At 35.9% G+C, this 14,280-nt stretch overlaps 1 protein-coding gene across 1 annotated transcript in view; it reads right to left on the reverse strand.

The window, feature by feature from the left end:
* Positions 1–14,280, reverse strand: part of cfap20dc (CFAP20 domain containing) — a 166,286-nt gene that overhangs the window by 115,438 nt on the left and 36,568 nt on the right. Inside the window, exons 7-8 of the mRNA XM_088916509.1 lie at positions 6,383–6,539; positions 4,975–5,127 (exon numbers count right to left, since the gene is read on the reverse strand). Coding sequence (XP_088772635.1) covers positions 4,975–5,127; positions 6,383–6,539 — 310 coding nt within the window. The remainder of the gene's footprint in view (positions 1–4,974; positions 5,128–6,382; positions 6,540–14,280) is intronic.

A 14,280-nucleotide genomic window follows, 5' to 3' on the forward strand; every position in this document is an offset into this window, starting at 1 on the left:
AAGTCTAGCCAGGTGTGAGTCTAGTCTCACAGAGCTTCAACAGCAGATCACAACTTGTGAGTTCGATTAAGAGTGAATAAAAGCATTTAATTAATAACGCGTTTGGGTTTGTCTGGGTGCTGACAAAGTAAAAAACAATTACTTTTTGACAATGAAGAACTGTGTGTGTGTCTCTCTCTCTGCTGGCGTTTGTAATCATTTTTATTTTTAAATACATTTTAGCAAAGTAATGTACCATAAAAGTATTGTGGGACATATTTGGGTTAACATGTTCAGTGTTCAGTGTGTGGTAATTTGTTTGGTGCGAGTGAAGTTTTACTTAATCTCTGACCCAGGGAAAAGTGTGGTGTGGACGGCTGAGGAGAGAATGCAGGCTCGCGCTGTGTCTGTTATTCTTTTTGTCTTCTTCTGGCTTGGTCGGATAGTTTTTGTTTTTGTTTTATCAATAAAGTTTGATAATCGGCCAGTGAAAGCTCTGTTGTCCTTCACATGAATGCCTGAAACATTGTACCGAACCCAGGATTTTACAGTATTTTTTCTTTAAAATACCAATAACAGCAACATACAGTTTACATAATATGTTGATGTTCCAAAATTAATATCATTTATGACCTTTATGACCTTCGTTACGCTCTTCGTTAATGTCTAAGCCAGAACACATCATTTTATCTCATTTTGTATTTCTTTTTAAAAAAAAATCATTTGCCCAGCCTAACAGTATTGTTGTTATTGTTTTTATCCTGTAAAGCGCTTTGAGGAGCCACCTTTAAAGGTGCCATATACAATAAAGTTCATTATTATTACTATTGTTAATTTGCTGGACAGAGAGGTGAACATTATTACGCAGAAGACAAAGATAGCGATTTACGTTGCATTGTGCATTGTGCTGCTGTAATACAGTTTTAAATAATTAAAAGTCTAAACAGTATCAGCTTTATTTATGGGTTTTAAATAAAGGCGATTTAAACGCGATTTAAATCAATATAGATGTTTATATTGTAACCCATAGGTGACTATTCATTGTTATTAAAATGACTTAAATTCGATCATGTTGTGATATTTAGAAATATAAATTTGTTTGGTGCGAGTGAAGTTTTATTTAATCTCTGACCCAGGGAAGCATTTTATTTTTTCAAAGAAATGTTTGTTAAAAAAAAGTAATAGCTCCAACTGGATTCGAACACCCAACGTGTGATGGGGGAGTCAAGAACCTAACCCACAGCGCCACCAGCAAGGTCACATGAGGAGTGTTGAAAAAGCCCTACAGAAACATTATCAACAGACATCGTACAGCGTGTACTATTCTTGTGTTGCAGTACATGAATATAATTATATCGTTATTAATTTCTTTAGATACGCGATTCCATATTATATTCCCTTTTAATCAAATTCTAAAAGTATGCTTGTTGACTCTGGTATCACGTTAGTTAAAGACTTCGATGCTTAAAATGTTTAGGGAGAAATGGAATACTGGTGTGTATGTTTTCTTTAAAGTACCGAGACCAGCCATATACTGTATGTTTATGTTCCAAAATTAATATCGTTTATGGCCTTCACACGCGTTACAGTATGCTCCTATTCTTTTTATGTTCAGCTACTAAGATTTCCCTTCAGTGGTAAAATTCCATATAAATATTCAATACTAAAACGGGCACAGTAAAGACATTTAAATCTTTCTACGACCGACCAACGCACCACGAGTGCCCCTGTCGGTCAACCAATCACGTACTGCGGTATTTTGCGTCATCGCGCGTCATGATGCGCGAGGCCATAGCCAATTACCTCTGGTACGTGTCTGTGCCGCGCACTTTGAATGGCTGCATCTGTAGGTATTGTCTGGCAAACTTCAGTGGTACATCTATATTCTTTTTTGAGACCTCTCATGTAGGGCAAACATGTGCAGTCACTTCCGGATGTTTGCCTCATCCACTTTGACATTGACTGAGGCAAAACCTGCCTGTAAATCCCTTGATGTTATCCTGGGGTTCTTGGAAACTTCCTGCAGCATCTTTCGGTCAGCTCTTGACTGAATTTGGGCAGACGACCTGGCTAGATAGACTGCCAATGATTTGAAATTTTCTCCATTTGTAGATGATCTTTTGGACGATGGAGTGATTGACTACAAATTGCTTGGGAATGGCTTTAAAACCCTTCCCAGACTCATAGGCTTCAACTATCTTTCTTCTGAGGGCCTCAGAGAGCTCTTTTGATCTTGGCATAATGTAGCCACACACCACAATTGCTAAGACCAAACCAGACCACAGGTTTCTGATGTTTATATAAGGCAGTGCCCTCTAAGTTACTCTCTAATGATTTTCTAATCACTTGCACCTGTTTTGGTGTACCTGATTTTAATTTTAGGCATCTGATGCAATGATAAAGGTAGGGGTGTACTAACTTTTTCAGCACAAAGAAATTACATTTCGGTTGATTTAGATAGTACAAAAGAGTGCAAAATTTGATTTTTCTATGTTATTTTTTAAAATTAGATCACCCTTATCTATCAGTATTTTTAAAATGACGATCAAATATAATTTTGTCCAAAAATGTAAAAAAAAGACAATCCTTTTTATACTTACTTTTTCACACCACTATATTTTTGCAATTTATCACTGAACAGCCACCTACTACTCTTCATTCTCTCCCACTCTCTTCTTCATCTCCCCCTGCCCTAGTCACGTTCTCCCCGTAAACCCATCCAGCAACTGAACCAGAGAACTTCACACAACTCAAAAACATTTCAAACTGCTCAACTGAACAAAACTACAACAGGACCTAAGCTAACATTAATATTCCCGATCGTGTGGTAATAAATCAGCACTCTACTGAGTAATGTTGTTTTTGTAATGTTACTTTATACAACTTAAATTCTATAATTGGAAAAAGATTGTCCTTCAGTATTGAACAGAATTTGGATCCAGGTGTTTTCTGGCAACAGCCCAGATTCTTCCCATAACTGATTATTTTTAAAAACATGTGCTAAAATGCAGCGCCTGCACCACAAAGTAATGCATTATCCCATGCACATTCTGAATAGCTAGATCTGTACACAATGCCAGCTTGTTGTTTGCAAGTGACTGCTTGCTTCTGCCTTATGTGTACCAACCACCAGTGCTGGCAGTACTGGGAATTAGCACCTGGGTGGTGGTTGAATTCTTTATTTAATCCAGGCCTTAGTCTGAACAGTTAAAGGCAACCAATGATTGTGCATCACTTAAAATATTAGGCTTTACTAATTGAAATGTCCCTTTAGAATTACCTGAACTGATTTAATGTTAGGAAATTTTACAGCCCTGTCACCTTGTACAGAAAAAAAGAAAAGAAACACAAAACTAACTTTGAAATATTTTAAAAACACTTATTATCATAACACAAAGAGCTCGCTCTCATACAAAAGTAAACATTTAGAGCAATAGTCTAATTGGTATTAGACTGCGGTCAGCTCAGAGTTCAATAAAACACCACAGCTTGTCGTTAAAGAAGTGATACATCCATATGAAGTAAGTGGATACACTATTTACGTAAGAGTTAACATAATAATCAGCCCCAGGGATTCTGCAATGACTTTAAGTCTACTTTTAATGCCTGTGGTGATAAGGTAAGTTTAAAGAGAATATCAAAAGGGAACAGCCTCATAATTTCTACAGTTTTATCTGAACACGGTTTCATGATTTAGTGGAATTAAATACAATCTTGGTTCCTGATGTTATATACTGTATAATTATTACACTGACCTAAAATTCTGTCTTATTGTTATTATTATATACTATTAGGTGAACAAATACATATAGTGAAGTTAATAAAAATAGTGGAAAGTGGCCTTCTATAAAAAATGTAAAAAATAAAATGTGATGTCAGTAAGTTGCATTACACTTGAGTGTAGGTTTATAAAAGTCAATATTACAGTGCATGACAATGACAAAGGGATTTCTTTAGAATGCATCTCTAATAATAATTAAAAATGGCATATAATTTGGCTCAGCATAGAATGGAAAAAATAATTACAGGGTTCCTTAAAAGATACCTTTCAAATAAAGAAAAAATGCAAGGGAACCAAAAACTGAGGATAGATTAATTTTGACCTGGCGAGCAATGCATTAATAAAAGCATAAATAAAATACTTAAATGTAGTCACTGACTCCAGTGAAATGTTCTGATGACCACAATATCACTGTTATTTGAACTTAGAAAAATGTAGAACTGTACATGTAACCACGTCGCAGTTGAGTTTTTGGTGTCTGCCTGTGACAAAATGCATCTTTATTATTAGAAAACCAAATAATGTGAATAAATCAGGAAATATGCACTTTGAACAAGAAAAAAATGTGCAATGAGCATCATGGCACCTGACACTGTTCTCCTGAGGCAGAGCTGTCCATTCCTGATGAGGAGTGCTGTTGTCTGGCAGGTTTTGTAGGCCTCTTTAAAGAACTTAAACCTTAAAGCTGTTTACTGTAAGTATTCCAATCCACCTCTACATATTGAAATTGGGCAGTTAAGAGCTTAGTTGATATGAAAACCATCAGATATAGAAATTCTACAGGATGGAATACTTCTGCTCTACAGGGCTCTGGCATGCCCATTATTCAACATCTTACGTGGTAATGCACTGCTGGGAATGCAATGAGCTACTGGAGTGGGTATAAAATACCACTTGTAACTATAACATGTTCTGTTTGTCTTAAAGGAACCTGTTTCACTGAGCATTGTGAAACAGTTACCTATACATTTGAATTCCCCTTAGAGGTCATTACTGCACAAAGATGGGACCTTGTCACTCACAGTTCTGCAAGTGATTCTCAAAACTCTCTGTGTTCTGTCCTATTACTGTGTAGGTGCTCACTAAAGCTAAACATGGATGTTGTTCTTGCTGCTGCACAGTGTCAGTGTACAGTAACTGTAGTTTATGTTCTTCGGGATTATTCTGCATAAACAGAGTCCAGTGTCTATCATCAGTTGTGGTTTGATACCCACCAGTTTCTGAAGATAAAGAGCACCCAATTAACTTCATTTCAGCCATCCGCAGTGTATTCATGTTTATCAGCTGTGTAACATGCTGGACATCTGCTGGCAACTGACAGCTTCTTGGAATTATGTCTGTTGGACCACTAATGGAAATACACAGATCTGAAAAACAAAGATTGTACACTATTGCACTCCTGTACTATATGAAAAGTCCTTAAAATATAGTAAAATATGATAATTTAACATGTTCAAAAACTTTCACTTACAAAGAGCTAAGAAAGAATATTAAAATCAAATTTACACTAAAAAGGAGACGTGACAATTAGTTAGGGGATACAGCCTCTGCCCAAATTACCATTCAAAATGAAATATATCCTAGCCCACACAAAACAAGGTTCTTGATTAGAAATTAGAGATGGATGTGTTTCTCACCACTAATCACTGCAATCTCCATAGAGTTGTAAATGCTAAGAAAAAGCTCACAGCAGATGCTGCTAACTGGTATCGCTGCCAGGATTAGCTGTGGGTTTATATCGGCTTAAATTGTTTGAGATGTATGCTGTCATATTTTAACAAATTATATATTTTTGTCTTTTTGTATAACTGTCAAATACAAAAAACAGGGTATTTTATCATACTCAGAATCATAAAATCTGTTTTAGACAGATACAGCTATTCTTGGAATAGATACATCCTAAATCCATGACTCCTCCACCTGCAGTACATGAAGCACTGTTCCATGTGCTGCGAGGACCACTGGAATGAATTCCTTGGCCATATAATTTAAAATTATATTTTACACAGTTTAGGGTTTACATTTTATGATGGTGGAATACTATAAAAAATTATATTTGAGAAATTACACAAAATAAGAATGTGAAGCTCAGAAGTTTTTAATCAAAACCCCCAAAATCAACTTCATCAAACATAAAGCTACATAAATTCTAGAAGTTGAGGAAAATGCTCAAAAGAGGTGACACAACATAAGTCAAGTTTCAGTGTAGAAAAGAACAGATTAATCTTTAGAAGACTTAATTTATGGTGTTAAACATTTTTTTAATTTTATTTTACATATTGCAGGGTTCCCAAGGTCATGGAAATCCTGGAAAAGTTATGGAAAACGAAATTTCATTTTCCAGACATGGAAAAGTTTTGAAAAATGATAAAATAAGTCAGACCCTCTCACAGGAATTTTACAGTGAGCCATAAGCTAATCTAGCACCCATGTCAAAATGCCGGGTAAATGTGTTTTCAGTGACCTCTGGTTGGCAGATGAAAAATACAAGGTATATCTCCAAAATGATGAAGACCCAGGACATGCTAGATGTAAATTATGCGGCAAAAGAAGTTTTGGAATTTTGTTTGTAAAAATGAGTGGGAACCCTGCTATTTTGTCAGAAGTTGTTTTATTACATACCTTCATCATCCAAAAGGCCTTGTGGCTGTAGTTTCATTGTGAAGATCTTTCTCAGCCTACAGGTTGCTGAGATAATTATTCCGTCTAAAGACAGAAATGCAGCTCCTTTGAATATCTCACTGGTAAATGAAACAAGGTCGATACACACGTTACACCACTGTAAATGGTAAAAGAGAAATAAACAAATTAATTACAAATCATTTACAGGAGCAATTAAAATAATGTAGTTCACAAATGCCACTGAATGAGTCTTGTGGACACTTCTATTGACTCTGTCTAAATTTTGATGGAAACATTGTTGGCAATGAAAAAAATAAAGACATGAGCAATGCATGAGCCCCTCCCCCATTTGTGTATTTAAATAGTTGATATTCTCTTCATCCTTTCAGATTTTGGACACTGTTGTCATTAAAAAGAGTAATTAGACCTGATTTAGAAGAAAACTATGTTAAATCTATGATATCTGCTGTACATCTCTACCAAGAAAACAATAAATAGGGTATATATTTATATTTGTTTTAAGTGATGCCACAGTATTTAATTCAACACAAATAATACTTAATTTTCTGTCACAGATGCACAGTGTAATCTAGGCAACTACTATCTTTAATATTTTGACTGGTGATGTGTACAAGAAAACGTGACATACTGTACTGTATTTGGACCCAGTGAACTTTCTGATTTTTTTAATCATAGCTAATGAAAGCCACAAAGAGCCATCATTATTTTTTTCAGATTTTGCACTAGTGCTTATATTAATGTCAAAAGCTTTCTAAAGTAAAACAAAAGGTTTCATGCAGTATTTTTGAGTCACTGTTTTGAGTTTTTTAATGTAACTGTGCACTGTGTTCCATTTAAATACTAAGCAACAATCACCTCTGCAGCAATTTAATTTCTGAGAGACCAATTATTTTAAATTACCCCATTTGGCAAAACAAATAAAAAACCAAAAAATCTCAAAAAGGGTGCATAAGACTGAAACAGATCATTAGGCTACATAATGAACCTGAGAATAACACTTTTACTTATGTGTATAATGTAATTATGTAGTTTTGTAATTTGTATGACAAATGTACAAGTGTTAAAAACTGTAGGAAATACCAACTTTTTATCTTTTCCAATACAGACATACATACATACAGTATATTATAGGCTGATTAATAAATGTGTCTGAGAGAAATTGAAGAGAGTACTTTGCTATTGTTTTTGTGTAAGTCCTGTACAGGAAACAGTGATGATATGCCATAAAGTTTAAGAAACTAATTATACTAAACATTGAAATAAACTTTATTTAGGATAATGGTTTGGCATTAATTAATCATTCATGACAGCCTATGATACTGTACGCTCCAATGGTTGTAACTGTTGCAAAAGCACTAAATCATCTCGTTAATGAAAGAGCTGTTTGGACATAGTTGATGTGGTTATTTAACCCGTTGAATCTCAAGGCAGTTGAATATTAAGTAAGATAAACAGAAATTAAGCAATATTTCCCACTTTTCAAGAGAACAACATCTTTGTACCATCAGTATTTTGGATCAACGCTTCAGGTGAACTCTCCAGCAATAGAGCCTCTTTAAGAATAAATCAAAGTTTTGACTGAAGTCAGAAAGGTGGGTGCAGATGTGCAGAACAATAGGCTAATTGTGTACAACAAATTGATCACCAAACTGACTGCACAACACAGTTCTCTGACCTCGCTTGCTTTACTTCCCATGGACTCATCCTGACAAGATCACATTTCAGCATGTCAGCACATGTCCTAATGTTGCTTATGTAACAAACCTGTTGTGAGATAAGAATGTACTGTATGTCTAATCCACAGTTATTTTGACTTGAACTACACTGAATATTTATGAGATGATCTGGGATAACATTAGGATTTAGAGACCAGTGAAGAGGCATAAGCTTCTCCAGGCTCTATGAAAGGAAAGTGACAGGGTTCCATTAGATGACATCTGTAACCTGGTGCTTTTCTCACAAATGTACAGTTTGCATTGCTTCCAACATGTTACTAATGTGTAACTTTCAGTTAAACACATGTTGATCCACCCTGCTGACTGAAAAATGTTGTAATGAAAATGAAATTACATTACCTGTTAGAGAAAACAACTGATGCAAACTGTTGATTTAAAGGCCAGGTGACATGACACAATCTTTAGGACCTTCTAATCATCAGTATACCAGATTTACAAGTATTCATCAAGGTAGCTGAATTTCTTTTATCTAATCTCTAGGGTTCAAGTTATGTGCTTTTCTTACCTTTCAGTGCAGAACACCTTACACCACTCACATTTAAAAAAAAATATTAGATCTATTAAATATCTGGGTGTTGTTTTCCATCTCATAAGAACAGAAAAACAGAAACCAAGCAGACAATTCAGATAAATTCTTCTTTCAGCCTATTTGATAGTTTATATCTAATTAATGCAAACATCCCATCTAGCCTTTTCCTGAAACAAGCCAAGGTATTGGCATCAACAACATGGCTATATATCTTCTTCCATAGTCCCACAAGCTGTTGTGTAAAGCCTCTTGTTAACAGTTATAAATGCATTTTCACCTAGTTTCCACTTGTGCCATCCAGTTCATGTTTCACTGCTCATTCTAAAGACATGTTCTGGGTTTGCTTTATCAGTGACCTTCAAGATTGTGAATAATAGTATCCAGTTACCTTGTAATATTTCATGACTAAACACATTCCGTTCCTTCAAGTTCAGGTTTAACCTTTATTGCCATTTGCACGAACAGTGCATTGGAAATCTTACATGGTTTCTCTCACTCAGAAAACATAAAAACAAAAAGGGTAAACACACAGACTATGTGCAGGACGCTATATACACAAACTGTAAAAAGACTATACACAAGCTGTTTACACTATTACGCCAAAAATAAATCATATAAAAAGAATGGCTCCTAAGTTACACACGATAAAAGACATTGTGCATACAGAGCTGAGGAAGATATGGGCCTCCAATATGTTATGCTAGTCTGCATGTCCTTGTCAATCAGGTTCACCATCCTTGGGAAGAAACTGTTCATAAACCTGTTTCTTCGGATATTAATGCTCTCTGACCTATAACACTGAAGGTTATGCTTAGTGTCTCGCCAGGTAAACAGACTTTGGCTAAGGTGGAATGGGTGTTTGAGGATAGCGTGAGTCTTGCTCCTGCAGCGGCCTGTATCGAGATCCTCCAACAAAGGAAGTTACGTTCCAATAATGCATTTAGCTGTTCTAATCACTCTCTGGAGGATGCATTTGTCCTTCTGGTTAGCACTGCCAAACTACACTTTAATACCTCCAGTCAAAATGCTCTCAATGGCACCATGGTAGAAACTAACCAGTGTTTTTTTGTGGATACCACTCCTTTTTAGGCACCTCAGAAAGTACAGACGTTGCTGGGCTTTTATCACCATTGCACTAGTTTTCTCTGCCCAGCTCAGCGTATTGGCAATATGTAGGCCAAGAAACTTGATGATGTTGACCTGTTCAATTTCAGTACCATCAATGTAAACTGACTGGTGGGGATTGATATTTTTCCTGAAATCCAAGATAAATTCTTTTGTCTCGAAGAAGGAGGCGCTCTTTTCCTCTAGTCTAACAGTCTGTCCACAAACAAAACATTCCTGACAAGAGGAATGTAAAAAAAAACAATTACTTTTTGTCAATGAAAACCGGTGTGTGTGTGTCTCTCTGCTGGATGTCTCTCTCTCTCTCTGCTGAATGAATAAAAGCATTTTATTAAAAACGCATTTGCGTTTGTCTGGGTATTTACTTTGTAATCTGTGGTCCTTTTAACTGTTTTTACATCTACTGTATTGCTTTGAGATGCCACTTTTAAAGGTGATATATAAAATAAAGTTTTTTATTATTGTTATAGAGAAACATGATCAGATTTTCCCTGGTTCAGAAAAAAAAGATCTAAAGTATACTACTTTGTCACTCTTCTCATTCCCTCTTAGCTAAATGGCTTTTCATACTAATCTGATCAATCCAACTGCCTGTTTTCTGTGCTTTCTCTATCCTTTAAAATAAACTATTATTCCACAATGCAGAGTATTACATGGCCAGTATCACAGGCCAGTTCACAGGTTTGCATGCATAATTTAATTTTGAAAGCCACTGAGACATCAGGTACTATTGTTGTATTTATGAAAAAGAAAGAAAAGAAAAAGCATACTAATAACTGTGCCATCCTACTCCTTAGTTAATACAATTTATTATTTATAAACAAATAACATTGTTAGCAAAATATTTTGAATTATATTTTACCCTGCTTTTTCTTTGGTTTTGTATTTAACTTATTAAATGATAGTCAGATTTAATGTATATTTGAACAATGAAAATATATTTTTACAAGATGCGGGGGAAAGTGCAACAACTTATTACAGTACTAAATTCAATATTATTGATTACTAATAGTTTATGCTAACACCTTACTTTCTTAATTAGATGTATTTAAAACAGTGAACTACTGTAAGTGTTACATAACATTCAAAAATACAATCGAAAATAGTTTTGTGGTGTTTGTATAGATGAAACGTTTCTAAAATGTATAACGTAACAAAATTAAAGACGATAAAAATCTGTAATCTTTCCACTTGTATGTCATTAGAAAGTACAACAAGTTTCTGCTTTGTCTAAGGATGGTATAAAAAAGTAGTGTAAGTGGTGAGAAAGCTGTACTTAATGATAATTAAGGGACTTAAAAGTAAAAAGAGATGCTTCATATTGCTTGACTAAAGTTATAAATGCAGATGCTCTCTCGGTGCCACGCCGGGTCTAAATATCTGAACATATTGCAGCGCATTCGCAGAGGCCGAAGGGCGCCCGGCTGGGGTGTGCGGGGAGGGGCAGGACGGAGTGAAAGTGGTCAGGGTGGGATTTAGGAAGGCCGCTGACCAGTGCGGTTGTCCCACAGTGAAGCGGGCGTACAGTCTGGGGAGGTATCCGTTTTCCTTGTAAATAGTTCCCTACTTCAGCACCCCAGGGTCTCTCTCTCTCTCTCTCTCTCTCTCTCTCTCTCTCTCTCTCTCTCTCTCTCTCTCTCTCTCTCTCTCTCTCGGGTACGCGGGAGAGCCGGGCTAGCAAATGGTGACGGAGAAGAAAAATAAAGGCTTTAACTCCGCAAGTCTCCGTTCTTCTGTCCGTCCTATCCGAACCCGAAAATATTACAATATATATCTTTATAGCAGCTGCTGTACAACTTTTTAGTATAGATTACACTTTTCTAAAATATATTTCGAAAATAAAAATGCTTACAATCTAATCTTTCCACGTTTGATCCCAACATCCCAAGAAAAATAAATCTAAACGGGGAGAAAGCTATACTGAAAGTTTATTAAGATACTTACAACACAAAGATATCAATTTATGTTGCATTTGTCTGATTGTGAATCAAAAAACACATATAATTAAACACGCGTTTCACTGCCTGTACACACTGTGTCCGGCTTCTACATCTTCAGGAGTGTCTATAACCTCACAATCCTCCCCTGTAATGCGTCGTACTGCTCCCGCTGTTGCCGAAAAGTCTCCATACAGGTGCTGCTTCTACAGGTTGGCACCCTTACCAGCGGCAGAGAGCAGAGTGCATTGCACTTTCACAGATTCTCTTTAAATCAATTGTTGTCAGAATATCCCCACCTCCAAATGAGAACAAAATTGCAACAATTTTATTAACTAGCTGTTTCAGTAACTTAAAGTATATATATTTAAAGTAATAATTTAACAATATATGTAAATGTTTTAAGATATGTCTATGTTCTGAATGTCTGTAGATTGTATCTTACTTTTAGTTTTTGTTTTGTTTATAAGGGAGAGTGTCATAGAGACAACTCCCTTACCCCCCATCCTGATTTAAATACTTTTATCTTTTCACAATCTGGCAATGCCAGACAGAATTCACATTCGCTGCAGCCAAATGGCTTTTATCAATTATCGCGCCAGGCTCCTCAATGGAATCGCTTTAACATGCTAATGCGTTGGTGTAATAGTCCGGGCGTGGCAAGCTTCTAATGTCTCCCGACTACGGCGAAAGGAACCCGTCTTTCATTGGAAGACAATGAACATATTCTACCTGTACATGAGAATATAATGCTGGTGCGTGGGCGCGGTGGGGTGCTGTACCAGCTGTCCAAAAAAAGTTTTTTTTTTTTAAAAAAAGTCAATTGAGTGTCCATAATATTGCAGTAAGTGAAAAGACCACGGGCATTCTTCCTCCCCCTACATTCTCAGAGTAGAATAGAATTTATTATTAGCACAATTTATTACAGTGCTAAATTTAATATTATTGATTACTAATAATTTATGCTAACACCTAGCTTTCTTAACGTGAGAAGTACTACCGTAAGTAAGTACTGTACTTACTGGGTTTTGGAGGGGGGGAGAGGTGTCTTTCGCTGGAAATCTCGCCCCCTTCTACTTTGAAAATACCTATGAAACCGGTTTAATTCGTCACAGCCAGCACTCCTGCAGAGAGTGATGAAAACTGCACTGTGCCAGGCAAATGCACATCAATATGTTTGGCTTCTGGGCTCAGGTTAACATGTTCAGTGTTCAGTGTGTGGTAATTTGTTCGGTGCGAGTGAAGTTTTATTTAATCTCTGACCCAGGGAAAAGTGTGGTGTGGATGGTTGAGGAGAGAATGCAGGCTCGCGCTGTGTCCATTATTCTTGATTCTTTTTTCCTTTTTCTGGTTTGGCCGGATAGTTTTCGTTTTTGTTTTATCAATAAAGTTTGATGATCGGCCAGTGAAAGCTCTGTTGTCCTTCACATGAATGCCTGAAACATTTTACCGAACCCAGGATTTTACAGTATTTTTTCTTTAAAATACCAATAACAGCAACATACAGTTTACATAATGATGTTCCAAAATTAATATCGTTTATGACCTTTATGACCTCCGTTATGCTCTTCGTTAATGTCTAAGCCGGAACACATCATTATATCTCATTTTTTATTTCTTTTTTAAAAAAATTAAAAATCGTTTACCCAGCCTAACAGTATTGTTGTTATTGTTTTTATCCTGTAAAGCACTTTGAGGAGCCACCTTTAAAGGCGCTATATACAATAAAGTTCATTATTATTACTATTGTTAATTTGCTGGACAGAGAGGTGAACATTATTACGCAGAAGACAAAGATAGCGATTTATGTTGCATTGTGCATTGTGTTGCTGTAATAGTTTAAAATAATTAAAAGTCTAAACAGTATCAGCTTTATTTATGGGTTGTAATTTTAAAAAAGTCAAAAACCGCACTCAAAATGCAATTTAGAGCTTTCTGGCAAGAGGAGACACCCAAATTAATAATGTAACATGCCACTGTTTGTGCATGAATAAGGTTATACTACTATTTCCTTAGATACGCGATTCCATGGTTTTTTTTTTTAATCCCCGGCAGAACCGGGCATCCATAAGAATCAAGTAATAGGTTTATTCCATGCTGAAAAAAAGAAGAAAGAAAACACATTCCATAAGAATCAGCGCTTTTATATAGTGCCTTTAAAGGTGGCTTCTCAAAACGCTTTACAGGATAAAAACAACAATAACAACAACAATATTGTATTTCATTGCACTTTGACAGATCGTCCTTAAATCAATTGTTGATTTAAAGTTTGACAGTAACCCTAACACTAACCCTATTTTATTTTTTCAAAGAAATGTTTGTTAAAAAAAAAAAGTAATGGCTCTGGCTGGATTCGAACACCCAACGTGTGATGTATAAGTAGGGAACCTAGACCACAGCGCCACTAGCAAGGTCACATGATGAGTGTTGAAAAAGCCCTACAGAAATAGTATCAACAGACATTGTACAGCGTGTACTATTCTTGTGTTGCGGTACATGAATATAATTATATCGTTATTAATTTCTTTAGATACGTGATTCCATATTATA

Source organism: Atractosteus spatula, chromosome 5, assembly GCF_055471065.1.
Source record: "Atractosteus spatula isolate fAtrSpa1 chromosome 5, fAtrSpa1.hap1, whole genome shotgun sequence".
Taxonomy (NCBI): domain Eukaryota; kingdom Metazoa; phylum Chordata; class Actinopteri; order Semionotiformes; family Lepisosteidae; genus Atractosteus; species Atractosteus spatula.